General features: G+C 40.3%; 1 protein-coding gene across 1 annotated transcript; it reads right to left on the bottom strand.

Annotated features, from left to right (window-relative positions):
• Positions 1 to 484: 484 nt before the first annotated feature.
• Positions 485 to 24,224, bottom strand: LOC137674565 (trifunctional purine biosynthetic protein adenosine-3-like). The gene is made up of 21 exons (XM_068420024.1): positions 24,080 to 24,224; positions 23,187 to 23,282; positions 22,365 to 22,539; positions 20,652 to 20,763; positions 20,129 to 20,188; positions 19,164 to 19,289; positions 18,297 to 18,384; positions 17,006 to 17,091; positions 16,333 to 16,501; positions 13,992 to 14,223; positions 13,762 to 13,856; positions 12,913 to 13,022; positions 10,608 to 10,806; positions 9,784 to 10,035; positions 9,351 to 9,503; positions 7,838 to 8,044; positions 6,662 to 6,805; positions 6,203 to 6,333; positions 4,148 to 4,289; positions 2,826 to 2,941; positions 485 to 2,351 (listed from the first exon to the last, which is right to left on the bottom strand). The coding sequence occupies exons 1-21, from the start codon at positions 24,222 to 24,224 to the stop codon at positions 2,085 to 2,087; spliced, it is 3,105 nt and encodes a 1,034-aa protein (XP_068276125.1). The 3' UTR covers positions 485 to 2,084.
• Between the last annotated feature and the right edge of the window lie 1,859 nt (positions 24,225 to 26,083).

Below are 26,083 nucleotides of genomic sequence, written 5' to 3'. Positions count from 1 at the left end.
ACTACCTGTACAGTTAATAAATGTAACATTATTGCTAAAAGCAGTTTGATCACTGCCAGGAAGGCCAACAGCGGAAGACCCGGGCACTCCAAATCCAATACCCCATTCCGTCACAGACAGCGTGAGCAAGACTCAGGTATTTTGCCACCTAAGGCTGATGACAAATGGGATTTAAGCCTCTAGCTGTATTTCTACAAATGTATAAAAAGAAATTTCATTATCAACTGAACTTTAGACTGCTTTGATTCAATTACCACTCTGTAAAAAGAATAAATAGATTAATAGCCTATCAATCACCACACCCAATCTCAGAGGGATGCCAGGAACACAATTAAAGAGAGTTGTTCGATACCGTGGTGATAGTCTGGCACCTATCAGAGCACAATAACTAGCACCCTTTTCTCTTTTAACATTTTATTTGTTAAGGTTGGAACATTCAGTCATGCGTGCTATGCAATTCAAATAATATACAACATGAAGTTACTACACAGGTACAACAGACCGAAAGCAAACTAAGCAATGAGTTTATCATAAAAATTATCTGGTATACACCAAACATTTGTTAATCTTGCCTTGTTACAGTTCTTCCTACTGCTCCCAAATCATTAAAAATATATGTTTCTTGCTCCAGTTGTCAGAATGCAAGAGACAAATACAGATTTGTGTACATAAATGGCAGAGCTTACAGAAGGGCACTGAATTTTTCTCCCATCCCTAACTACTGAAACACCACTAGCTACACGTTAAAAAAAAAGGAAAAAATTTGACTTTTTAACTGGAGCTGACTCATGCTTTCAAAGAGCCTGATACAGACAAAAGCAAGATATACAGTATGTCCCTTACTAGTACAGTACATGTAATATCAAAAAAAAGAACAAATTTTTTTTTCACTGCATCTAATGGCTATTAGTGATCCCACCTCTGGAAAACTCAGCTCTGGCTACTTCTTTTATAGTTTGTTCAAGTAGCTTCTGAGCTAGCTTCCTTCCTCTGATTTGTTGCTTGCATGCAAGTCATTATCCTGGCAGATATAAAACAAGCTTCCACAGAAAAAGGTTTTATTTAACAGCAGCGACTCTCTGGACCAAGCCAAGCATTCAGTCAACAAAGAGAACAGATTTTCCTGCTGCTGCAAGTTAAGCCGAGGATGTCTTGTTCTGCTGATTTCAAGGATGAAGAAAGAAAAATGCCTGAAATCTGGTGTTTCTAGTCCCTCTAATCAAATTTTCATCTCTCAAGATCCAAATGTTTTAATACAAAATTCTGGGAATGTCGATGCACTTCCCCCTTTCAAGGAGCAAGGGGAAGTGTCTAGATGTATGTTGAGTATGCGTTATTACATCATGGTCACAAATAATCTGTGAAGGCGAGTTTGTTTCATTCTGTTTTACCTTCTAAAGGTTCCCTGCCTCTTTGGCCTTTGGATCTTCTGCTTGGCAGCTTGCTAGGCTCTGGCTCCCACACTGGTGCACATGTTTACTTGCCCTCCTCTCCTTTGTGCCCTGAGGTGCTCCCACAGTGGTGGGGCTCACAAGGATGAGTTCCCATCTTCTCCTGCAGAACTATGCATTCATCCCTAATGCTTGTTCACCCCCAAACCCACACCATGCCAGGCTGGGCCCCACTTGTGATCTGCCCCAACATGTCTGGCCTCTTCCATCCAACAGGAGCTGGTCACCCTCTTGCAGCAGGATGGTTCCTATTTGTGGTTGCTTTGTGAAGCTCTTGGTGCTCTGCAATGTGATGCAGCCAACAAAAATTGATCCCTCAGAAAAATTAATTTCCCTCTGAAGCCCTAGACCATTTTTACAGCTTAAGTCCCCACTTTGATTTGTAACAGTCTCTCCTTTACAGATGAAAAAACAGAACAAAGAAATTTAAAAATTTGAAACGATAGCTTGGCTTCCGCCGCCAATTTTGCAAAAGGAATGTAACTAAAGCTGCAAGCTAAAGGAAAAGGATCACAGCCCAGAATGGAAACCTGTGACACTGATATGCCTGCAGTCAAAGAGAAGCACAGCGAGGGCAGGGAGGAGGAGGGAGGAGAGAAAGATGAGCAGAGGGCAAGCCGCTCAGTAATTTGGCTACACCACATCATTTTCTTGAGGCTCCAGAGCCATGAGAGAGGACGTGCATGTCTCCTCTTGAAGACAGAGGCTTTGTCTCTCCTTTTTCCAGTAGGTTTTACCATCAGCTCCTAACTGCACTGCTCCACTGGCCACCAGCTGCAGGGCGATGGGAAAAGCCCGGCACTCAGCTTCTTTAACCCTTTCTGACAGTGTCTCCTCGGTGTCATCTGCCTTCACATATACCGGCTCCTGGTGGATCACTGCTTTCGGACTAGATTCCTCCTAAAATGGGGATATTGGCAGTCTTTCAGCAGAGGCTGGTTAGCAGTCTCAGGAAGGTTATGGACAATGAGGATGGAGCAGAGAAAGTCTCACGAGAGATCTCGGTGAGCACATCTGTAGTTGTGTGCAGGAGGCTGAAAGTACATCCGGAGAGGCTTATGCCCTCCATTAGGGGTACCCACATTACATTAGGGAGTACAGCGGGGAGAGAGACATGGGCTAGAAGATTCAGAGGGCAGTTTTCTGAGGTTAGGAGAAACTGAAGAAAAAAACATAATATGAAGGAAGAAGACAGGACCTCAAGAAACCAGAAATGCAATGATGTAACCCCTACATCTTCCTGTTTTTACTGGTAACAATCCCAAGATTTCCACACATTCCTGTTACCTCTTCCTGTTTCTGCCTTCAGAAAGGAAAGAAAAAAAGCAAATTTCTTTTCATAACTTACTCAATGTTAGGCAAGAGGACACTTACCAGGACAAAATGCACGGTGCACCCTGTGACTTTGAATCCACTTTGCAGGGCTTGCTGATGGGCATTTCCCCCCTTGATTGGTGGGAAAAGTGATGGGGAAGCATTCAAAATTTTCCCTGCGCATCAGTGTGAGAGGAGAAAAAAAGAAAAATAAATAAATTTGAACTGAATTTCCTTTAAAATAAAAGTGAGATGTGATCATCAGTTCCAAAGAACAGTACTGAGCACCACTCAGGAGTTTTTAACTGGTTTCAACTGCAGTCAGAATGTAACAGGGCATGTTCAGATTCAGGTCAAAAAGCAAAACATGGTGTTATGATTTCTAAGGAAATGTGAGAAAGTGCTTCTCTGATCTGAGGAAATGCTGCTCTTCTAGGAACACAGGTGATGGTGTGCAGGCTTTGGCGGTAGCAAGGCAAACATGTTTCAGTTAAGGCCAAGGACTTAATTTGCTTTTGCATCTGTGGATGAACAGACGAAGTCGTAAGACTCTCCCCTCCCAGCTGACCAGCCCTCATGCTGCAGATGAGCGGCTTGGAAGTGGACTTCACACTACAGCCTGATGCAGAGCCACTGCACAGATAGACATGATTTTCATAGGAAACATTCCCAAAGGAGCCTGTCCAAGTGCAATCCGCATAGTGAGCAAGTAACTTCTGAGCCAGGCTTCAGCAGCTGGCACTTGGTGCCCACAGCCAAGAGGAAAGAGGAGTGAGCGTTCCCCGCTCCGCTGGCCTGGAGCGCATGTAAAGAAAGCCCTGCCCCACAGCAGAGCCACGCTCACTCAGGGGTCTGCAATGCCTATATTTCCAGCACACAGTACAAAGTACTGCTATGCTGTGCAGCCCTCAGGGCAGCACAGGACGGAGACGCATTGAGAAATCAGCCTCCCATCTTTTTCTGAGTAACGGCTGCAAGGAGTAAGGTCAGCACAACTACCCAGCACAGCTCCTTGAGAAATGACACAGTTATGCTACCTGTCCCCTACTGCCGATAGAACCAAACTCCTGCCTGCTCCGCAGGCATTTCTCCTTCCCAGCAGGAAGGCAGACAGACCAACTCCGTGACCCTGATTTTGCCCCTCTGTTACTCATTATGCCAGCACAAGGTGTTTCTCTGCCAATGCACAGTCAGAATCCCAGCGCAGTCCCACTGGACAGAATGAATGGAAGCATAGGGCAGCCCCACTGATTTACATGCAGTCCTCAGTGTCAGCAAGGCTGTGGGAGATTTAACCAAAAGACGAAGAACTACGACTGTGTAATTCTGGTGAGACCAAGCATCCATATTTTAATTTCTCTTTTACAGTTACAATTTCTTACCTTTCCATTTTCTGAGAAAAGGACTGGACAAAATTCTCATAAATCCTGAAAGACATATTAGTTCAACAGCGAATTCTTCAAGAACTCGGTCAATCGTGCTGTCAAATTCAGAGCGACTCCCATATAACTTATGATCAATCACCTAAAACATTAAAACAGATCAAAAGCCGTATCAAGGAAATAACTTTGTGTGAATGAGAGCAGCTACTTGGGCAACAAAGAGAAAGTGAAACGGATTCATTCCAGGACATTCAAGGATTTAAAAGTTATAAGTTTTTATATTACTCAGGATATTTGTGATTTTTCACATTCATACAAACATTCCTGGGAACACCCCAATCACTTGCTAGTTAACACTGGCTGTTTCACACAGGATACTTTCTAGGCTGTGTAGAAAACCTGCACAAAGAGCAGCCAACTGTGAAAAGAGAAACGTGGGTAATGTGGTGTAGAAGGAAATAAGGGGGAACATATCAGAAGATACTGACTTCTTACTCCAGAATGTCTAGCCAAAGACTAAAGTAAAAATAGTAATCTAATTGACAACATCACCACCAGTTAGTCTATAGTTGCTTACTGAAAATCATGAACTTATCTAAAAAGAGAAGAAACTGGCCAGACATTCTGTGTAAGGGAAGGAGTCAAGTCTTGTTCTATTTCTACTCCACCTCACAGCTCCAGCTCCCAAGGTAAGTGTTGATTCCTGACTCTGTTCATGAAGACATTCAAATAAGGGGCTAACAAAGCTGTCATGCTCTTGCCTATGAAAATGTGAATTAATTTTGACATAACTTTTTTCCCCAGAGATGAGTCCTTATGCTGCCAGAAAAAAAGTAACATGAATCCAACTCAGCTGTTGAGGAAGCTTGCTGAAAACTTTTTAATGCATGGAGACCACCTAACTATTTTTTCCCATCTGTGTGTAGCTGTACAAATATGATACCTGCTCAAAATCATTAAATGTTAGAAGGAAGAGTTCCTGGTGGGCTGCATTCGAAATCCCAAGCTGTTGAATATTTTCAAAAGCCATGTTCTATACTTTGACAAATACGATGACAGGATGTTACTCTCTATATTTTTTTGTTTTATGAAATAAACCAATGAAAGTTTCCATAACACAGTGCTACTCTACTAACCACAGGTAGGAGAAAAGAGACTTGTATGGTGCCACTGAAAGTGACTGAGCACACCATGAGACAAAGGTCTTTCTAAGAAGAGATGAGACAAGGAGACAACATGCTTATGTTGGTGCTGAAGCTCATCCAAAGAAGAACAATGAAGCTGGTGAAGGGTCTAGAGAACAAGTCTTATGAGGAGTGGCTGAGGGAACCAGGGTTGTTTAGTCTGGAGAAAAGGAGGCTCAGGGGAGACCTTATCGCTCTCTACAACTACCTGAAAGGAGGTTGTAGCGAGGCGGGTGTCGGTCTCTTCTCCCAAGTAACAAGTGATAGGATGAGAGGAAAGGGCCTCAAGTTGCACCAGGGGAGGTTTAGATTGGATATCAGGAAAAATTTCTTCACCAAAAGGGTTATGAAGCATTGGAATAGGCTGCCCAGGGAAGCGGTGAAGTCACCATCCCAGAGGTATTTAAAAGATGTGTAAATGTGGTGCTTAGGGACATGGTTTAGTGGTGGACTTGGCAGTGTTAGGTTTACGGTTGGACTCAATGATCTTACTGGTCTTTTCCAACCAAAACGATTCTGATACTAGGTGTTTCACAGAGCCTGAAGTCTCACTGATTTCAGTTAAAGCTTGAAGCTGCATGGGCTACAGTCTCAGACTCAAATCATCGAAGCACTTGCAATTTTAAGTCCCTTCCTGACTTGCGACTGTAGCACTCACTGAAGAGATGGGAAAGACACTCACAGCCTCCAGTGAGCACTGTCCATACAGCTTTCAGCTCTGCCTCTACTGATAACTTTGACAGCTTTGTGCTACATCCACTTATCCATGTAAAAGTTTTAAAAAAGTGAAACACGAATGCTTACCAAGCATTCCATAAAGTCCTACAGAGTTGCTGTGAGTTGGTGAGAAAAAGGAAATGGGTGTCCTTACCCTGGTGGGAATTCCAGCCCGGGCTGCATTTCGTAGTTCTTCCACACCAGACTTGTTGGAGATGACAAGGACAAGTTGAGCACAACTGCCTGGCTCTTTTGCATAACTGATGAGCGCAGCAAGGTTTGTGCCTCAAATGAAGAGAGAGCAAACATTCATGAAATAGATGAGCATCTATGTCACTGAGAATTGGCTCTCAGTTCCATTTGTTTAACAGAAATCTTGTTTGCAACAACTGCACAAATAGAAGAGGACTAAGGAATTCGTGCACAAATGAAGCTCATTTGTTAAGCAGTACAATTCAACTTCTTGACTTCCAGTGAAAATGCAACCGTAGTTTGAGAAAGCTCCATGGACTCCACTGAAAAAAAAGGCAACGTGGATGCGCTTGTATCAGGGCTAAAGGCAGCCACTCCTTTGTAAGGGCATTTCTCTGTGTGATGATAAATGAAAGCTCACCTGTTCCAGAGATGAGAACTGCTACTTTAACTTTGTTCTTTCTGGGTTGGTGTTGATTCTCGACAACAGTGTTATTCAGCAGATGCTGGGGACTGCTCAGCTGCAGAGCTTCAAGAAGATTCTCCACTTTGATGTGAGAACCTCCTCCAAATATGTGAGGAAAAAGTTAAAAGTAAAATACCTTAGATTTTAGTTTCCCATCTAAATTTACTTTGTATAGTTTACTAACCATAAGTTTCAATTAAGAGAAAAACCTATCAGCAATTATTTATGCTAGCACTAACTGAACTACAAAAACATACATTACTTGAACAAACTAACTCATGCTAGTTGTGCTGATCTCTTCTGTGTTACTCACTTGCAGAACTGTCTCCAAAGGCCTAGGCATGGCATAGTCTTTTCAAGGATTATCCCTGTCTTTTACACCTGTCTTCCTCTTTCTCTCACATTGCAAAATTAAACAAAAGATGGTGTTGACAGAGCTGAGGTTGCATTTTGGCTGCCCAAACTGCTCCCCAAGCAGTTTGGTTTCCAGAGGGATTCTGGCTCACGTCTTGCTGTATGTCAAGCAACGGAAATACCAGAATGAAGACTTACCATCACATATGACTGTACACAGCTGTGGCCTATCCTCAATCTTTACAAAGGATCCATGTGAGTAGGGAAGGGGTTGGAAAGGAGATGGGTTGATTACCATGATTGTGGTAAAACATAATCAACTAAATAATGTTTGAGTCCTTACAGACAGTCATCAGAGGGGTTTACTCAAGCCTCAAGCAGGTACCTAGGTAAGACACTGTTCAAGTACTGTCACTCTGAAAAAAAGACATTCACTTCTCACTGTATTTAATAATGAAATCTGGATGGAAGGTGTCAAGTAGTTTCCTGCCTAGTGAAACAACAGGAAAAAAGATGTGAACTACACAAGCTTTGCAATAAGGAGTCTCCTCAGACCCTACAGAACTGAGGACAACTGGTACCTCCCAGGAGATGCTTGCACTTCACAGAATCACACTCTAAAACAACTTACTCTGTATCAACTTAAAAATTATATAGCACATCCTTAAGTGGAAACCCCTCTGAAGTGAGACAGATGAATCTGTTACACTTTGAATCAAAGCATACTCTCTTTAATTTTTGTGAGTGTCTCCAATTCCCACTAGGACACCTGCTAACCTGTGTGACAGGGGGCAGCAACTTTACCAATCAGCCAAGCTTCCTCATGTCTCTGTATGTCCTTGAGAACATGCTGAGCCAGGTCGTTCTGCACAACCAAGACTGCACCAATCCCACAGTTAAATGTCTGAGCCATCTCCGCCTCAGAGAGGTTTCCCTCTTTGTAAAGCCAGCAAAAGATTTCAGGAATCTTCCAACTAAGAGCATCTGAAAACAATTGAAATTTGTATATGGTCAGCACAAATGTTTGCTACCCATCTTTTATTATATACAATGACAGTGGTCTATTACAAGAGCTGGTAGAGACTAATTCTTGCTATTTTAAAAATACTGCCCAAGGAGGACACTGACCCAACTTCCAGTCAACTTTACAGGTACTGCTTAGGTAGAGGTTTCTAGCCATAATTTGTGCGAGCCAAGTCTTCTTCAGGCTTTCTAATGAGAACATGTGGGAAATGATGGTGAATTAAGATCTACTCATCCCTCATTAGCCAGAAGGACAAAGCTACAGATGACCTCCATCTCTTCCATGAGAGATAAAGGAGCCGTGGGAAAAATCAGTAGTCCAAAGATGATTTGTTTTTCTGTTTCAAAGAATCAATAATTAGTATAAGAGTGTATCATTAGGTGTATTGATGGGCTAACTGGAACAGGGCTGAGTGTTCTACATACGGATGGGAAGCATGGATGGGCTTTCATAGTGACCCTACTCATGCAGGCATGGCCTTAGGTTGTGGAAAGCTTGATGGTGCAGGCTTGCCCTCTCGACTTCACTTTAGAAAACTAGTAATCCCTTGGACTTGTTATCTTGTCTGTGGTTCTAGGCACTGGCAAGCAACCTAGGCACCACCTTAGTAAGCTGAGTTTATTTCTTTCCTTTCTAATTTAATTCTAGAGAAATACAGACAGACATACAGACACCTTCCTTCCCCCCTCCCCATCCCCACAATATTTTTGAACTTGCATGAATATGGTTTTCTTTAATATTTTGAACTTTTGAATACTTTGCCCAATTTCGGCTTCAACAGAAAAAGTTCTACCTTACTTACAGATGTCAAATGCTAATCTGTTGTGGGGAAGCTACCACCTATCATAAAACTGCATTAAATATGTGTGTGTGTGTGTGTGTGAAGTGCATAAACATACAGTGGAACAAATAATGTAAATTAATTCTCTCAACAAGCTTCACTGTTTGGTCAAAATGTTTAGTATGGAGAGGTGTCTTGCAGAACACACAATCTTCTCAAACACCTTTTGTCCTAGAGAGGAGCTGCCTTCAAACTCTCCTTAAATTTCCCTTCTCCAATGACACACTGGTGCTCATCAGCTGATGCTTACTTGAAATAGGAATGCTTTTCTGTAGGCTCTTTGGAAAAGCATTGACTTTGGGTCATTCAGTCTGCAACTATGTAGACACATACATTTCTGAGTATCTCTGTAACTGAAGCTGAAAAAGTCAAGTCCATGCTGTATATAAATTTTGTCAAACAGAAACAGTCATCTTTGATATTACCTAGGACAGCACTGACATGTTCTGGCAGGATTCTGGAGATGCCTTCCACCAAGCCCTCCTCAGCAATGAAGGCAAAAGCCTTCACGTGCCCTGAGCGAAGGACAGGCAGTAAAGATGGACTGTACATTTTTGCTGGGGTCAACAATACATCTCCTGCAAACAAAAGTGTCAATTCAATTAATTTGTTTAAAAGGTCATTAGCTGTTTAGTGGGAATGCTTCTCTGAAGAGGTTCTTTGTGGCAGACAGCCTTGGGAAGTAGCAAAAAGTGCTGGCACACTCTTCCAAAACTGTAGAAGCAAGCCCACACACCCACCAAAGACTGACTAACCCTAACCCATCCTGACGTAAACAACCCTTGGCAGCACCTAGTTATGAAAATGTCCGAACACAATTCAATTGCAGGTTTGCTCTTGAAAAGAAAGATATTGTACCTAGGGTCTTGTCACCACAACTGCCAGGTGCTGGTGAGGAGTAGTGTAAGGAGGACATTAAGAGAATCTTCCTTATGATGCTAAAGCCATGGCCGTGAATCTCAGAAGAGGGCAGTCCAATAAGCACATCCTCCTCATCAGCTCTCTGCAGCCCCAGAAGCATCTGCCCTCGCTCCACTGCACCAACTACAAAGCCAGCCAGGTCATACTCTCCAGAAGAATACATGCCAGTCATCTCAGCCATCGCCCTGCCTAAGTGGGGAGAGAAAGCAGTCAGCACTAGCTGTAAACATTTTTTATTGTTAACTTTAAATCTATAGCATCTCCTAAAATAAGCAACATATCCAGCATGGCTGCAGAGACATGCAGCCTAAGCAGCGCATTCAGATATATTTTAAAAATCCTTCTTACTTCACCTCAAGGCTTCAACAAAACAAAACGTCATGAATTTACTGAAAGAATAAATTTTTTCCCCATTTCATGCTACTTATCTGGCACCTCCCTGCTATGACTGAATATCAAAGAGAGAACGAAAGCATATTAACACTTTGAGATGTGTTAACATAGAATGTGAGGCATCCAGTTTTGCTTTCCTTTGTATAACGATAAATAAGTAAGAATCAGGATCCAAATACATGAATACTAAAAATCACCCTTCTGTGCTGACCCATTTTAGAGATAAGGAAGAGTTTAAGACCAAATGTTTGACTGTTTTTTCCACCAAACAGAAACGCCACATACTGCCTCTGCCTACAAAGTCTATTTCACTAGTAATTGTTTCAACATCAGAACCTTCAAATCTCAAAGGAGAGGAGTGTTCATACCCAGGAAAGCGCATCCTGCATTTCTGCAAGCTTCAGCTATTCCTTCTTTGATTGTTTCAGTCACTTCAACATCAAGTTTGCCACAGGCAAAATAACTGAGGAAGAAGAGAGGCTCTGCTCCTTGAGATAGGATGTCATTGACACACATGGCAACCAGGTCCTGACCTATCGTGTCATGTCTTTTACATACTTGTGCAATCTGCAAAACATGGTGGGAACCAGCAGTGGTGACAAGAAATATGCAAAACTTAGATATTAATCAGTCACATAAGCAGAAATCTTATCTTCCCTGAAAAGAATCATAATAGAACATACTTGCAGAAGAAAACCTGGTGCATAATCTAGTTTAAATCAACAAAACAGCTCATTTTCTTGCAGAGAAAAGAAAAATCTATTTTGTTTCCTGAAATATTAATTCAAATTCTAGCTCCAGCTACCCAGAAATTCTCATTTTGGGTTGTTTTTTTGTTTGCTTTTTGGAATACTATGTCAAATCCAGAATAAGAGGTGTCTAAAAGCAATTACAGATTCCCAGGGTGTTCAACCTACAGAACATCCTAGCAATTTCCAAAAATAAGATTGGGTTGCTCAAACATCACTGTGTGTTCTGCTTTACTTTTGCCTATTAATTTCACTGGGCTATGCAGCAAAACTGAAACAATTATTAAGCAGATTTCTGCTTCTTCTCCAAGTCCACAGGGAATGAGATTCTTCATTCCCACCCTCCCCAAATGAGTCCTTTGATCTCAGCTGTCTCATGTCACAGACAACAACGTGGGCCTGGTCTGTAGGCTCCCTTGAAAGACAGGTCTTTCACAAAGCAATAATATTTCCCTCAGGAAGGCTGCTATTTGTTTTTTAAGAAAGTTATCAAGGTGTTTACATCCTACAAGTAATGAAACCTAATTCAGGCATCAGGCTTCTATATCTAGCCAGAAGCCATATCTATCAGACATGGCTTCTATAAAGTGGCAACATTTACACTACTTTATTACAAGCAGAGGCTTCTACACTGTCAGGGATACACCAGAGCGGTTCCGTTTGTGCCAGCTCTCAATGTAGATGCACAGCACCAGCTCACACAGTGCAATTCATCTCTGTCAGGTACCACTTCAGGGTCTGAAATAGGACAAAGATGGCATACATATGGATAAATTTTCAAGGCAACTACCTCTTACTGACACAGCTCTATCAGTGTAGTTATATGAGTGCAGAAAGGTTCAGTACAGAAAGATAGGCAAGGGAAAAAATGCAGATAAATACTATCACTGGCTTCAAAATGGTAACAGATCAGCACCTAAACAAAGTCTGAGTTTGGATTACAAGCCTGCTGGTGGATTTAGAAGGGCTATGGAAACCAGTCTTCCCATGTGCTTTGTTGCATTATAACATCTCCCTCCCACTGATCTAGTAACAATTCATATAGGCGTCAGCCAACTTTTATGGCCAAGGAAGAGTCTTGGGAACAGTCTGTGTAAACACAGTTGGGAATGTCTCTCTGCCAAGTAGTTGGAACAAAGACTTACAAGAGCCAGCACCAATCACATTTTCATGCTCAGAGGTGTCCAAGGATGTAAGACTGCAAAAGACCTTCTGGACTATGATGTTTGGTCTCCTGCTGTTGCAGGAAGCCACACCATATCATCCCATTACTAAGTGTATGAACACCAATTCGAAACAAGTTAAGTTGCTCTGCTTGACCAGTGAAAGGCAGCTTCAGAACTCCAACTCCTCTGATGGCTGAAAGCCTTCTTCTGATTATATATATATATATATATATATATATATATATTTTTTCCTGTCTCAACTTATCCTGTGTGTTCTTGTGTAATTAGCATTCTTTATCTATTGGCTTCTCTTCCCATTTAATGTTTATCTCCTCCATCCTTCATTTCCCCAGTTCCCTGACAAAGGTAATCATGCTACCTCTCTGCATACAATTTATTAAGCTAAGTCTGACATTTATCATTTCAACAATCCCCTGTACTCCTCTGAACTGATCTTTCTCAAAGCCAGTGGACCTTCTATTTTATAGCAGAAATGCTGGTGCTTAGTTCCTCAAGTGCTCAGCTAAATGTTTTGTTTTATTATCATTTCATCACAAAATATCTACAGCCTCCATGTTCTCACAAACATATGCACAGGCCTTGCTCAAATGATCATCTACAAAGTTCAAATTGCCATTGCAGTGGACTTGAGATGTATTTATAATGCTCAGAAGGGTGCAGATGGTGCAATTGGCTGTGGCATTTAAAACAGTCTCGGGAAATAACATGAGCTTTGCTACAGTCAAATTGCAAGTTACCTGCAGTTTAGGTCCAAGGCCTTTAGTTTGAGATACCAAGATAGGATCATCATAACCAGATGCTTTCAAGTCAAAGAAACCAGCAAAGCCTCCTACTCCTGAATGACTGCCTGCCAAGTACAAATATGTCAAGGATCATTTTTAAGGGAAATAAAAAGATCCAAAACACTCATCAAGGCAAGCACTACAAATTTTGATTTCTTGGAGAAGACAGCACTGTGTCCACCAACAGAAACATGCACAGCTTTATGAAGCATGGACCCCAAAGTCACATATTTCATGGTGTTGTAAATAGATCTTTATTATTCCATATTTGTGACCTATGGATTGTGTATAGCAAGGTTAAACATTTTACCAAACTCTTAACAGCTTGCCTTTTTTCTTTATGTAGCTACTTTTTTCTAACGGGAAAAAAATCAACAATAAATTTTCCTCAGTAGATCACTACTAAGAGTAAAGAACATAGTCTAAAGAGCAAATAACAAGTTCAGTGATTGTTAGCCACACCCTAATAACTGTTCGTGTGTTTTACTCATATATACAGCTGGTACGATCACTTCTGTCCAGTGACGTACAAAACTATTCCACTAATCCAGGAGTTATTCTTTTCACTAGACTAACCTTGAAACAGTGCAATCATCCCCATGTTAAGCCAACTATTTTTTAATTAAGCAAAAGAGGAGTGATGAAAAAGAAATGAGAGCTTGCTTTCTTAGTGGAGACCCCAGCCCAGCTTCTCAAGCTCAATTTCGATGCCAAGAATGCATTGCTTACCTCCTGGGGGAGAAAAAAAAAAGTTCTGTTGCATTCAATATACTGAGGAAATTCAAAGATTTTTCCCAGTCTTACCTGATCTGGTGCCGCTTACAACTGATGTCTCCAGCTTATGAAACAAAACATCACTGGTTACAGCTTCCACACGTTTCTCTTTGTATATTAGACCCCTGAAGAGAGTAAAGGACATGCTAGCAGCAGTGGTGACATTTTCTGCATAGACCATCATTCATCACACAAACACGAACAACAGATAGAAAACTTTGGACTAGCATCTATTTCTGCTAGTGCCTTTGCTTACATACAGAGACTGTTTGAGAAGCCGTATACCCCGATGGCCAATGTCCTTCCTGTAAGTGGCACCCTTGAAACGTATGGCTGCTACACCCCTGTTGGCTTCTCCCAGTGCTTTCATCAGGTCCTCCTTAACAGCAGTAATGGAGAGGACTCTGCCACCACTTGCCACCACTCTGCCATCCTTCAGCGTTGTGCCAGCATGGAACACCTGCAGCCCTAACTCTTCAGCTTGCAGCAGTCCTACAAAAGCAAAAGGAACTCTCAGAGTATTTTAAATCACATGCCATGTTGGCAAAGCAGTGAAGATTGAAGTCCTTTCTACAGTCAAGGCAGAACAACAATAAAGCTTCCCACCTTATCTTTCTTCTGAAAAACAGCATTATCAGTGAAGGGTATCCCACTCCACTGGCCCTAAGACTCACTTCTGAGATGTCCAATAAGGACACAGATCAGACAGGAACAGAAATAAGTGATCCGTGAGCACAACAGGACATATAACTACCCTGTGCCAGGGCAAAGCTGTGCTGTATATTGCAACAACTGTGAAAAATTTGTGCAGGGCTTTCCTGTATAAAATCACAACTCATAGCAGTTTACTGCCTGGATTCTCCCCTCTCCTGATATTAAATCATTAATGCTAATGTTACCCCAGCACTCCCCTAAGCTATTCTGCTGTGCCCACTCCACGCAATTCCCTACCACGCCTCGAATCAATGCTCTACAAACACTTGCAGGTGACTGTCCAATAGCTAAAACAAATTATGTATTTTATTATTTTCATTTGTCTCCATGTATTCTCCTGTTAGAGGAAAGCAAAATTGTTCAGGGGTTTTTTAGATTCATATTTTGAGAGGATAAGTGAAGAGGAGGAACTGCTGCCGTCACCTGGAAAAAGCAAAACAAAACACAGTTTTCCCCTTGCTATCAGCTAGATACATTTTTATAAATGAGTAAAAAGGACCTTTATACTTGCTGAAGGAACAATGTGTTACATTGCCACAGCACTGCCCTGACAAGGTCAAAGCTGAGCCCCAGCTGGCTTTGCTGCAATGGAAACCTAACTCCTTCCCACCACGTTTTAAGGAATACTCCACAATAAAATGTTTGTTAAGCCATTAAAATGTGGGAATCAATGTGAAAAATAGGAAAAAACAAATAAAACCCACACAACTCCAGAGGCTGGAGTATAATAATAAAAGAATGGATAGAATTTCATTGTTTTGACTGTCTTTTTTTTTTATGATTAACAAGCATACCATCTCACTCCTAATGGTATGAATACCAACTGGAAAAAAGTTAAGTACCTGAGTCTGACTAGTGAAAGGGAGCTCACTAGCAGAAGGATTCACTCAGTTATGTGGTTTGGATTTTTGCAGTTACAGAAATACAGAGCTTCCCAGAATATCACTTACAAACAAAATAAATACAGTGAGTGAACTGGACGAGGAGGGTGGGTGAGGAGAACATGACAGCATAAAACTTGACAAGGCAAAAAGCAATATAACATGACCTTCTCCCTGGGTGATGTAGGGTAACTGGAGGTCTGACAAAAATAAGGTGGCCTTGATACAAGATCAGCTGTCTGGGTTGCTTTACACAAGGCACAGTGTTGGACTGGCAAGGCAGTAGCTGAGGGGGAAGGAAATAGTTCTGCAATAGTTCCTTCTGTTTTTAAACAGTTTTAAAAATCTTAATGAGATATTAAACCACAAGAATTTTAACATAGAAAATCTGTATTGATATAAAGCCCACATGCCCACCTTCCCAAATTCAAGCCCTAGGAAGAAGAGGTCCTTATTAGTGTTACACAGCAATGACCCTGGCTGGCTGGCACAAGGGAAGGAGCCAAGCTGACAGTGGAGGCATGCGCTGCTCCTATTTTAAAGGCCACGGTTCCTCAAGTCTCACCCTTATCACCTGGCCAGGCATTAGCTAAAATAATCCAACATTCCAGCAAGGGAGCAAAGCTAGGAAAAAGCAGTCATGTGCTGACAGCACTGCGGTCCATGTTTCCAGCACATTTTGTGGAAGTACTCCACATAGGCGCACCAGAGTTGTTCCAGGAGGACAATGCCCCATCACCACCTTATCTCAGCAATCAGCTACAGACAGAGCTTTATAGAAGGATGTAATTTTAAACATTTAGCCCCTGCGCTACTTTGGACAAGCATACACTCCTGTTAAAAGATCTTACTGAACAGCTTCCCTTCCAGAAGGACAAGGAGTGATGGATGAAGGCAGACTCTGATAGCGTGTGAGGGGTGGGGTGTACAGATCTCTGGGAGAAGAGATGCGAATCTACTGAAGTACTACACTGAAATTAAATAGTAAACAACCTACTGCAGTTACCTGTTACCTCCATGCCTTTGTCATAGTCTCCTGGGTATCCTGGACTTGCCATGACCACACACACAGCTGTACTATTTTCTGACCAGGCTGGCATGAAGCTGCAGAGTTTGCCATCAATTGTTGCTTGAATCACTTCATAAAAATCATTTTTAAGCAGTGGAAGAATTACCTGCAGAAAATTTTTGTAGTGATAGAAGTGAATTTTTATTTTGCTGACTTGTTGAAATTCACCTTAGGGAAAATTCAATTAATAGAGTAAAATCTGTACCTGCCAAACTGAAAATACTGTATTTCCCTATACCAGTAGATTTGGAAACTATAGGTGAGCATTGATTTGCAGCATCTTTTTGCAACAGTCATAAATTTACAAACATGAGATGTGAGATTATGTAGAAGAAACATGAATTTAAGCCCCTCTCATTCTGCTTCTATCCAGAAAAATAAAATCTGAGGAACAGCTCTTTGACTTACATTCTTTAACTAACAATTCACAGAAGCTGACAAGCTAATATTTTAAGTTACCTCATACATTGTCTAAGACATTCTCATTCAGATTTGCACGTTCAGGGGAAGGAATACATAAACCCAAAGATATCACGCATATTTCCCTAAAGGTAACAGTCAAGAGGTAAAAGAATAAAGCATATTTAAGTTTCTAGTATCTTTCACTCACCTGGCACTGAGGGTCACCAAACTGACATTTAAAGTTTAAAATTTTCACACCATCTTTGGTAAGCATTAAACCTGTTTGCAGCACACCTGAACGGAAAGAACACAGCCAAGCAAATGAATGTAAATGTTTATTTTTCAATAACTCCTTTAAATGCAACATAGTATTTTGGAATGTGGGATGCATTTCTGCAAACTGTAAGGAATTAGGAGCAGGGATTCTACAAACAGTTACACACAAGTCATAATAATTCCACAGTAACAAAGTGGCTAGCAATAACCTGAGGAACATTGCATCACATTTAAGACCAAATACAATGGAAAACAACCTCTCTGCATCAGAAAGTAGAGTTCCACCTTCTGCTATAGCCCTCTGATTGCAGGTGTTCAGAGATCAAGAAGGAACTGACAGGATGAAAAAAACAGTTCCCACAAAACCCTATTCATGATGCTAATATCGTGATTTTCTTAGCATTAAATGCACTATTGTTATGCATAAATATAGATGTATAACTCTGTATTTCAGGCAAAAATAACAAACCAGAATTCACTACTACTACTACTAACAAACAAGAACAGACAAAAACTTATTGAAGGCGGCATGCTGTGATTTCCACTCAACACACATATATGCATGTGGTGGTCTAAAGCAGGCCTTTCACTGTAGAATCAGAAAACAAATCCCCAGAGAACAAGTGTGAAAATTTAAACCCCACAAAGCATCAGGTCCTCCAGCATCATCCTGAAAAAGCTCAACACCCATTACATTCTTACTGCAGATTTGGGCATTGTAAAGAAGTTACCAAATAGCAGAGAACACATCACAGACTGGAACCTAACTCTCTACGTATATGTGATCTTGACAGTCTTCAGTACCAAGAGCAGCCATTAAGTCACAGCTGTGAGCATCACCTTCCTTTTTCAAAACAGCCTTAAGACAAAGATCTCAAGAAAACTTACATTGCTGTATATAGGAGTGAACAATACAACTGAACTTAAGTATACATTATACCTTGAACTACAGAGAGTCTGGTTGCAACTGTTTAAGCAAAAAATATTTAATAAAAATACAGTATGCTCTACAGAAAAAAAGATGAAAGTTCTTCTCTCCAAAGAAAGAGCTAAAAGCCAAACCAGTGAGGATTAATACTGCATGAAAAACTAACTTTTTTTTCTGTTTGTTTGGTTTTGGTTTTTTTTTTAACAAATATTATTTGGAACACAAAAGCAATCCCTAACAATTAAAATAATCTTGATATGACTTGACCTTGTTTTCCAGTGGAATGCTTACTTACCTACATATGCTCTTCCTTCTTGTCTCATACTATCAACAACATGTTGAAGGATAGCATCATTGATTTTCTCTAGAAGAACTTCTGGAACCTGATGATCAACATCAAACTGATTGAGACAGTGGTGACATTTGCTGGACTAGCTCATAGGACCTGGAAGGACTGGGGTAAGTAAACGCCTCAGCCATGTTTTCTGCTCTCCCACCCCCAACCAGTGCGCTCCTTCCATTTGGGTGCTGCTTCCTGAAGGACAGATACACTGCTGCCCTGTCTCCCAAGATTTTTTGTTTGGTTCTTTCTTTAGCGGGACAACTTTACAGAGGTTTGAGACACTGGCCAACCTGGGCAGTACACAGGAAGATTGTTTCTGTACTTACAGAAAAACACACTAATAATGTACTTGAGCAGCGTATTCAGAAATGCAGTCAGCTTTAAGGATCAACAACAATAAATCCAAGGTTATGTTCAAGACACAAAGACTCCAAGCATGCAGGGAATGTTGTAGGGACATTTCAAGTGATGCTAATATAAGCAGAGAAACACCAAGTTTAGAAATAATGGAAAAAGTAAACACGGCATTTAGAAAGAAGAAAAAGGTAAACACCAAGTTTAGGAATAATAGGAAGGGTAAACAAGTTTAGAAAAAAGGAAAAAGTAAACACCAAGTTTAGAAACAATGAAAAAGATAACAAAGAGACTATTCATCAGAACACTGGCTAATTAAATCCTAAAGAATGCCTACGAAAGTTTGAGCTCTGTGTTGCACTTATGCAAGCAAAGCGTCAATCAATTCCAGAAGAAATCTGGCCTATGTGATAGAAACAAGATACGATCACTGTTATTGCAGGCTGAGGAGGAGGACTGCTATACCTGAGGAACCGGGCAATAGGCTCCCATCCCTCCAGTGTTTGGACCCTGGTCGCCATCCAATAATCGTTTGTGGGCCTGGGCTGGGGGCATTGAGGCAACAGTGACACCATCCGTGAAGCACAAGCACTGTTAAGAGAGGCACACAACAAAGAAACAGTGACAATGTCCTGTCCTACGGGAAGTTAACACTGCTGGGCATGAGCTGAGGCTCAGTTCTGCCAGGAAAATTTAGGAACCAAACGTAGAAAGCAATAGGATTCACTTATTCTGCTGCAAGCCCACTGACCTGAAGGATTCATTGAGCTCTCTTTCTCATTTTAAATAATCAAGAGAAATGGTGGCCCTCATAACAATTCCTTTCTGATGAGTTAGATCTTGACCTATCAGTCACGTGGACATATGCTTACCTTAAGGCATGTGAACAGTCTTCAGTGACTTTACAGAATTATTCATATGTTTCAAGTTAAACATGTGTGTTTGCTGATCTGGGGCCTAAATGAATGTCAGGTATTCTCAGTGCAGGACAAACATTGCACAAAGAACTAATTTTAAGTTTTCATGTGGCATGTAATATGCATGCTTAAGTTTTATCCCGCCACTGAACAGTAATCCATGGTAAGGAAAGTGCTAAAATAGGCACTAAATATTAGCACAAAATTATTAATGTAACAAGAACTACCAAGACAAAGTCCATACAAACATGTTTTAGGTCACCTTAGGAAAAAAAGATAATTTTCCACCTAAAAAGATCACCATAATTTCAATTTTATGGCTAATGTAGAAGAAAATTCTACTGACAACTTACATTGATCAGTATGACATCAAATTGTTTAGATTGCATATTTAGTTATCTAAGTGCAAATAAAACAAAAAACTATTTGAAACAATAAACTTGTGTGTTTATGCATAGAGCTAGCAATAATGCCAAAGAATAAAAGCACATAACCACACCATCGATCACATACAGAAAGTTCTTCCCCTTGAAGAAGTTCTTCAATAACAACCATCTCTCCAAACATTCTGTCCTGTACAAAAAAAAATTTCTCCAGTTAGCAAACATGACATCTACTGGCTAAATCTTCTATTTTCTTTTAACAGAAAAAACCAATGTATATGAAAAGTACTGGCTTGCTTGAATTCTGGTATGTCGAGCAAAGCCAATAGAATCTCATTTGGAGATAAGAAAGAGACATTGAAATGCACCTTATCAGAACCTGAGGGCCAACAAAAAATGATAAAGTTAGAGGGGCAGGGAAGCAGAACTCAGTGCTGGAACAAGAGTTCAGTCACAAAATCTACAAAGCCCTGCTCACTGCCCACTGTCTGGGGCAAACATGAGGAATTTGAGGATGATACCCAGAGAAATTCCTTAGTCAAACGGGCAAGTTTCTCCTGAAAATACTTGCTTCCTGTGGCCAAAATTACAAACTCACAGGCTGCAGAACATCAAGAATTGGATTCCCACTGATTAATTAAAGATTTATCCACCTGCATAATCTCTTGGACAGCTCTGCAGGCTTCCTCTTTGCTGGCTGCAATAGTCACTTCTTTTCTAGCAGCAGGGCCCCTCGCCCGTACAACTCGTGCAGGAAAGTCTGTGCTTTAAAAGAAAGCAAAAGGGAGATTCAGGCATCCCTACTGCATCCAGTGAAATGATAATTTTTAAGCTGAATGCCTCCCATATTCTTCCTTTTTTTTCCTGAACGGTTGAAGAATAACACTTCAGAAAAATACATTCCCTGCTAGCCCGTTCTGTCATGGAGGTGAATGGGCTCTTATAGCCCTCAGCACAGGACTGTGAACCAGAAATCCATGAATTCTGTTGTTGGTTCTGACATCAACTCAATGTATATCCTTGGACAACTCACTGAACTTTAACACCTCGCAGTTTCTTCCTCTTTTCCCTGAGTTGGGTTACTGTTTTATTCCTGTCAATAGGTTTAGAAAGAGGAACTCATTGATGATTTATAGTTTCGTAACACCAGATTACAGTATATAACCCTATAAACTACTTTGGAAGTTCTCTTTAGGGTTGTAAGGTTAAGGCTGAGTTAGGTCTTGCACATAAAGGATATGTTAGAACTAGTGTATTAACATTGTATCCCCAGAATTGCTCCACTTACTCTTAAACACAAACTAAATCTAGAAGAGAAAAAAATAGAACAAAACAGCATAATGTTAACATATTTTAACTACACTTTATGCATTCACCCCTCTCTGGCTTGTGGACAGTCACATAAAATGTCCCTTTTGAAAAGCTGATTCTACACACTACTTGCCTGTTTTCTGAAACAACATCTCATTCCTCCTTTCCGCATTACGATTTATATTAGGATAAATGTCAACTCTAGATTTATCCAAGCAGCCAAAGCAGGCTCACACAAAGCTCCCATTCTCCACATCTCAGTGTGCTGACTTGAGTCTTATGCATGCTTACCGACATAAAAGTTGTTGGCCCGCTTTTCTACACAGCAGTAATACAGACCAAATGCTGTTACAGAGCAAAGTCAGTGAAAAGGTTGTTTTTATTTAAAAAAAAAAAAAGTTCCACTAGATTATGCCACATGTAGCACATGACAGCAAAGACAAGAAGTCCGTGAAACCGACCACAGCCACAGACCAGTGTAGCTGAACACAGCAGCTGCTGTGAGACTGGACCAAAATAGCCACAATGGTAAGTTACTCTCCCAAAGGATCCTCAGTGGCTTCAGAGGCATTACTGCTCAAATCAGTTGCAGAAATATGCAGTTACATTTCTCTCTCCATGTAAGAGAGATGCTGTCCAGCCTTGAAGAAATAAGCGTATCCTCCTTAAGTTACTTGAGTATTTGACCAGTCCCTCCCGCACCACTCCAGAGATAGTATTTTGCTGGTATCTGTCTGTGTAGAAATTATTCTTACCCTTACAGAAAGATTTATTGAAATATTTTTCTCTGCCACATTTTTTTTGTCTTTTAAATGGTTAACTAGCATCCTGAAGAAGGTGATCAAAGGGAAGAAGAGCTGTGATCTGTGAACAGAAAAACCAACCCAGGTTCCCTTCATTTTCACCATCTGCCTCTAATTACAAAACTAATTCATTCAGTAGCTACTTGAGAAGAACAACAGTTGAAAATTTACCTAGTTCTAGGTCACCATCACAGGTGAAGGCCAAATGCATGGATAACTTGACAAAGGAGTTTCCAGTATCAAAATATTTACCTGATAATAAACCTACAAGCTTCCTGGGGATTGGTGAAGGCTTTCCACCTTGCTGTTGGGATCCCATGTCGATCCAGAAAGGCTTTGGCAAAACTGGTGTTGGATGCCAGCTGGGCTGCTTTTGCAGATGGTCCAAAACACCTAACTCCTGCTGTTCTCAAGTCATCAACAATCCCTAATTATCAAAAATAGCAAAAGAACCAAGCCATCTCTTTGGAAACATCAAGTCATCTTGACAAAAGAAAACCACATAACCATTCCAGCAGTCTATTACACTTTTCCTTGTCTCAAACAGCTAATTCATCCTTAACATAAGGTTCTGCATATCCAATGACCTGTTTCATCATTTAGTTTTAAGAGGTCTTGAGCTCTTTACATTACTAAGCACTGTCACAGTTACCACCCCATGACTAGTTAGGACTGTCTGGCACCTCTGTTCACTATTTAAGACATGGAGATCTCACTGTACCACACTACAATAAATGCACATGATGGTCTGGCTACTGTGGCATACAGCAACAATGTTAGGACTATTGCAAGAAAATTCTTTATATAAAGGAAAGCAGAGCAGAAGACACAAGCGTACTTGTAACCATTACTGATTCTTGATGCTGCACGATTTCCCCTGCTGATTTCCAACACACAAAAAGCAGCATACAGCTATGAAGCCAAATGTTCTAAGTGACTACAGTTTACAAGATAATCCAAATTTTCCTGCTCTTCAGTTTAATTCAGTGTGTCCTAAGATCCTAAAAGAGGTCATTTTAAAGCAGAATTCAAGGTGCTGATTTTTACTGTCAAGTTAATTTATGTCAGCCTTACCAGCTGCCAAAAGAGCTTCTTGTCCAACTAACACAAGTCCAATGTTATGGTCTTTGCAGAACTGGATAACAATAGTGTGATTGCTCACTAATACAGCTGAAAAGGAAAAGGAAATATAATTAAGTTACCATTGTAAAGCCTAAATAAGAGATGGGAGATGAGAATGTCATTGTTCCATCTCCCTAAGAAGTATGATTAAAATAATGAAACAGCCCATAAAGGGCAAAGTAAAACAAACAATACAATAATAAGAGAGTCCAGAATGAACAGTGAACATTTCCAGTTTGCACTACTGTTTTTAATACACATCTGCTAACTTATTAAATGTATTTTGTTTGCTATATGTAATCAATATGAACTTTTAAAAGCTGCTTATCATAACAGAATAAAAACTTTAAAAAATAAAACCGTAAGTTCATAAGGAAACTCACTTTCAACAGCTGAGCAAAGATTTACTCAATGCCAGTGCATGATGGAGATAAATTTAGCAGAGCAGCCTGGGCAGACACCAGAGAAGTTTCTAACCATAAGTTAATAACTTTGAGCCTTCTGTTCCTCTCAAGTTTCACTGAAATTGGTCAGTGAATCCAAGCATAGCAGTGGGAGGAAAGAGATGAGGTATAGAAAAACAGTCTCATGTAAGCCTCACTATCTTAAAAAGCTAGGCTAAAAATACGTACAGTATGACGTTTCACTAGGCAGTTCTAAAATTCAGAAACAAAATATACAGAAAAAAATAAATATGTGCCTTAAATAATTTGTGGTGCCAGTAAATGAAAAGAATAATTGTTATCACCTACCAACTCAATACAAATGTGGTCAGTTTTGTTTCAGTTCCAACACCCATATTACTGATTGCTTGCCACAATGTTCTATTTTTTCCCCCTTTTTACCTGAATTTGAAATTTTTCCATTGTCAGCCGTTCCTGCATTTCCTGGAGCAACAAACACTTGTTTTACATGTGGAGACTGGGCCAACTTCCAGGCCAGTGCATGCTCTCTCCCTCCACTGCCAATCACAAGCACTCGATCAGCCATTAACCTGTGCAAACCCAGAATCATAATATACATACTACTATCTATTTATTTCACAAACCATGTAAAAATAAGCAAAAATACATAAATTATATCCCTCACTTATAATTGGTAAGTAATTCCAATCCAGTTCGTATTACAAAGGTATCTATAAGACATCCAGACAAAGTGACCGCACAAGTAGTGTCACTGGACAGATGCGTCATTCACATCTTGGTTTAAATACTGACAACAATGAAATCACTGAGAATTTTTTCCACTTTTTTCAGCATAGTCAAGATTTCCTCTCTTAAGTATCCAGGCTGAAATAATCTTGTCATGACTAGGTCTCATCAAGTCCTTTGCACAGCTACACAGGACAGGACAGAAGGTTTCACACAAATGCTCTAGGTAACTTACTAGATAAATATATTTCAGACTGAACACTGTTGTCAATCTAGGAACTTTTATGAGTGTAAACATCCTCAGTAATAAATGGCAAAGACAGTTTTCAGAACAGATTTTATACTTTGAGAATTGCTAAGAGGGTAACTTCAGCATAACAGCATGCTCAGTGAAAGAACAACTGTTAATTTCACTAGCACACTGACATTTAAAACAGTTCCTCAATAATATTTCTAGGCAAATTAGTTTTGATTTATTTCAGAAATATTATCATACTCAGCGTAGGTCACAACTGCAAACTTAATTTTTCCCTATGTGCTGAATGTGGACAAATGTCAGAAAGAAAAAACACTCCAGAACATGACCTTTAAGGAAGATGCTAATGGCATAAACCAGTCCTTACCCAAGAAATAGATAATAAATTAAAGATACCATAAAACACCAGCTTTGCAAGCAACACGTCAGCAGTCTTCCCAAGAAATCATAACCATTGGTTTGAGTTCATTACACAACTTCCAAAGGCAAACAGAAGCTATACTGAGGTATAATATTTCAGAAAATATGTTCATAGAACTGTGATAAATCAATAATCATGTTTTGATTATTTGTTCCTGAGACAGCACTAAGATGTCTTAACCTACTATCAATAAAATAAAATGTAACTATATATATTTTCATCATTATTAAATTGCCCAAGTACAATGCAAGTACTTCAAGTAGCCTGTCCCTGGGGATTACAGACCATTGTGGATTATCTAAGAGACTAATTTCAAGTTTCAGGTATTGTGCTCTAGGCGTATAAACACAGAGCACATGCTTAATGCTCTATCAATTGCCAGACTGATTCCCTTGCAAAAGACTTTCCTAAGTCTTTATACTGTGTAACTATGCAATATGTCAGACTTTGTCTTTCCTTTTGTCACCGCTTGACAAATGATTCTGGACTCAATAGGAAGTTGCTGTGAACTTCAAAGTAAAGGGTTACAACTGCTCTATCTCTAACAAAGACATCAACATGCTCTCTACAAAGCTTCATTAGGCACTACCGTCCAACTGTTATTAATAAAAAGCAAAGTGTTTCTAAAAGTAAAATTATTTTTTCCCTTAAATATAATTTCACAAATCACTGAAGTTTTCTAAGGCAGAATAAATTTAAGTTCCTAACTGGGAGTGAAACCAAGCAGTGCCTCCTGCCCTGTGGAAAAAATGCACATTTCCATTCCACATCATAGTGAGGACACTGAAGACATTTTTTGCAAAGCAATTCAAAAGTGTGCTGGAAGAAAAAGCTGGTAAGATAGCTGGTCCTAGAGGAAAGGCTGTAGAGAGGGACGTCTCACTTGAATCGTCTTCCCTTACCGTGTCAGACCCTGCTGTTTGTCCACACAAAAGGCTGAGGAGTCCTCCAGGTGGATTCGAGTTCTTCCTTCAGCTCTTGCTGCAGATCCAAATGATTTCTGATCTCTTAAAGCCAGGGA

The sequence above is a fragment of the Nyctibius grandis genome, chromosome 2, assembly GCF_013368605.1.
Source record: "Nyctibius grandis isolate bNycGra1 chromosome 2, bNycGra1.pri, whole genome shotgun sequence".
Lineage (NCBI taxonomy): Eukaryota > Metazoa > Chordata > Aves > Nyctibiiformes > Nyctibiidae > Nyctibius > Nyctibius grandis.
Note: the sequence above shows the minus strand (reverse complement) of the source record. Positions and strands in the feature narration are given on the sequence as shown.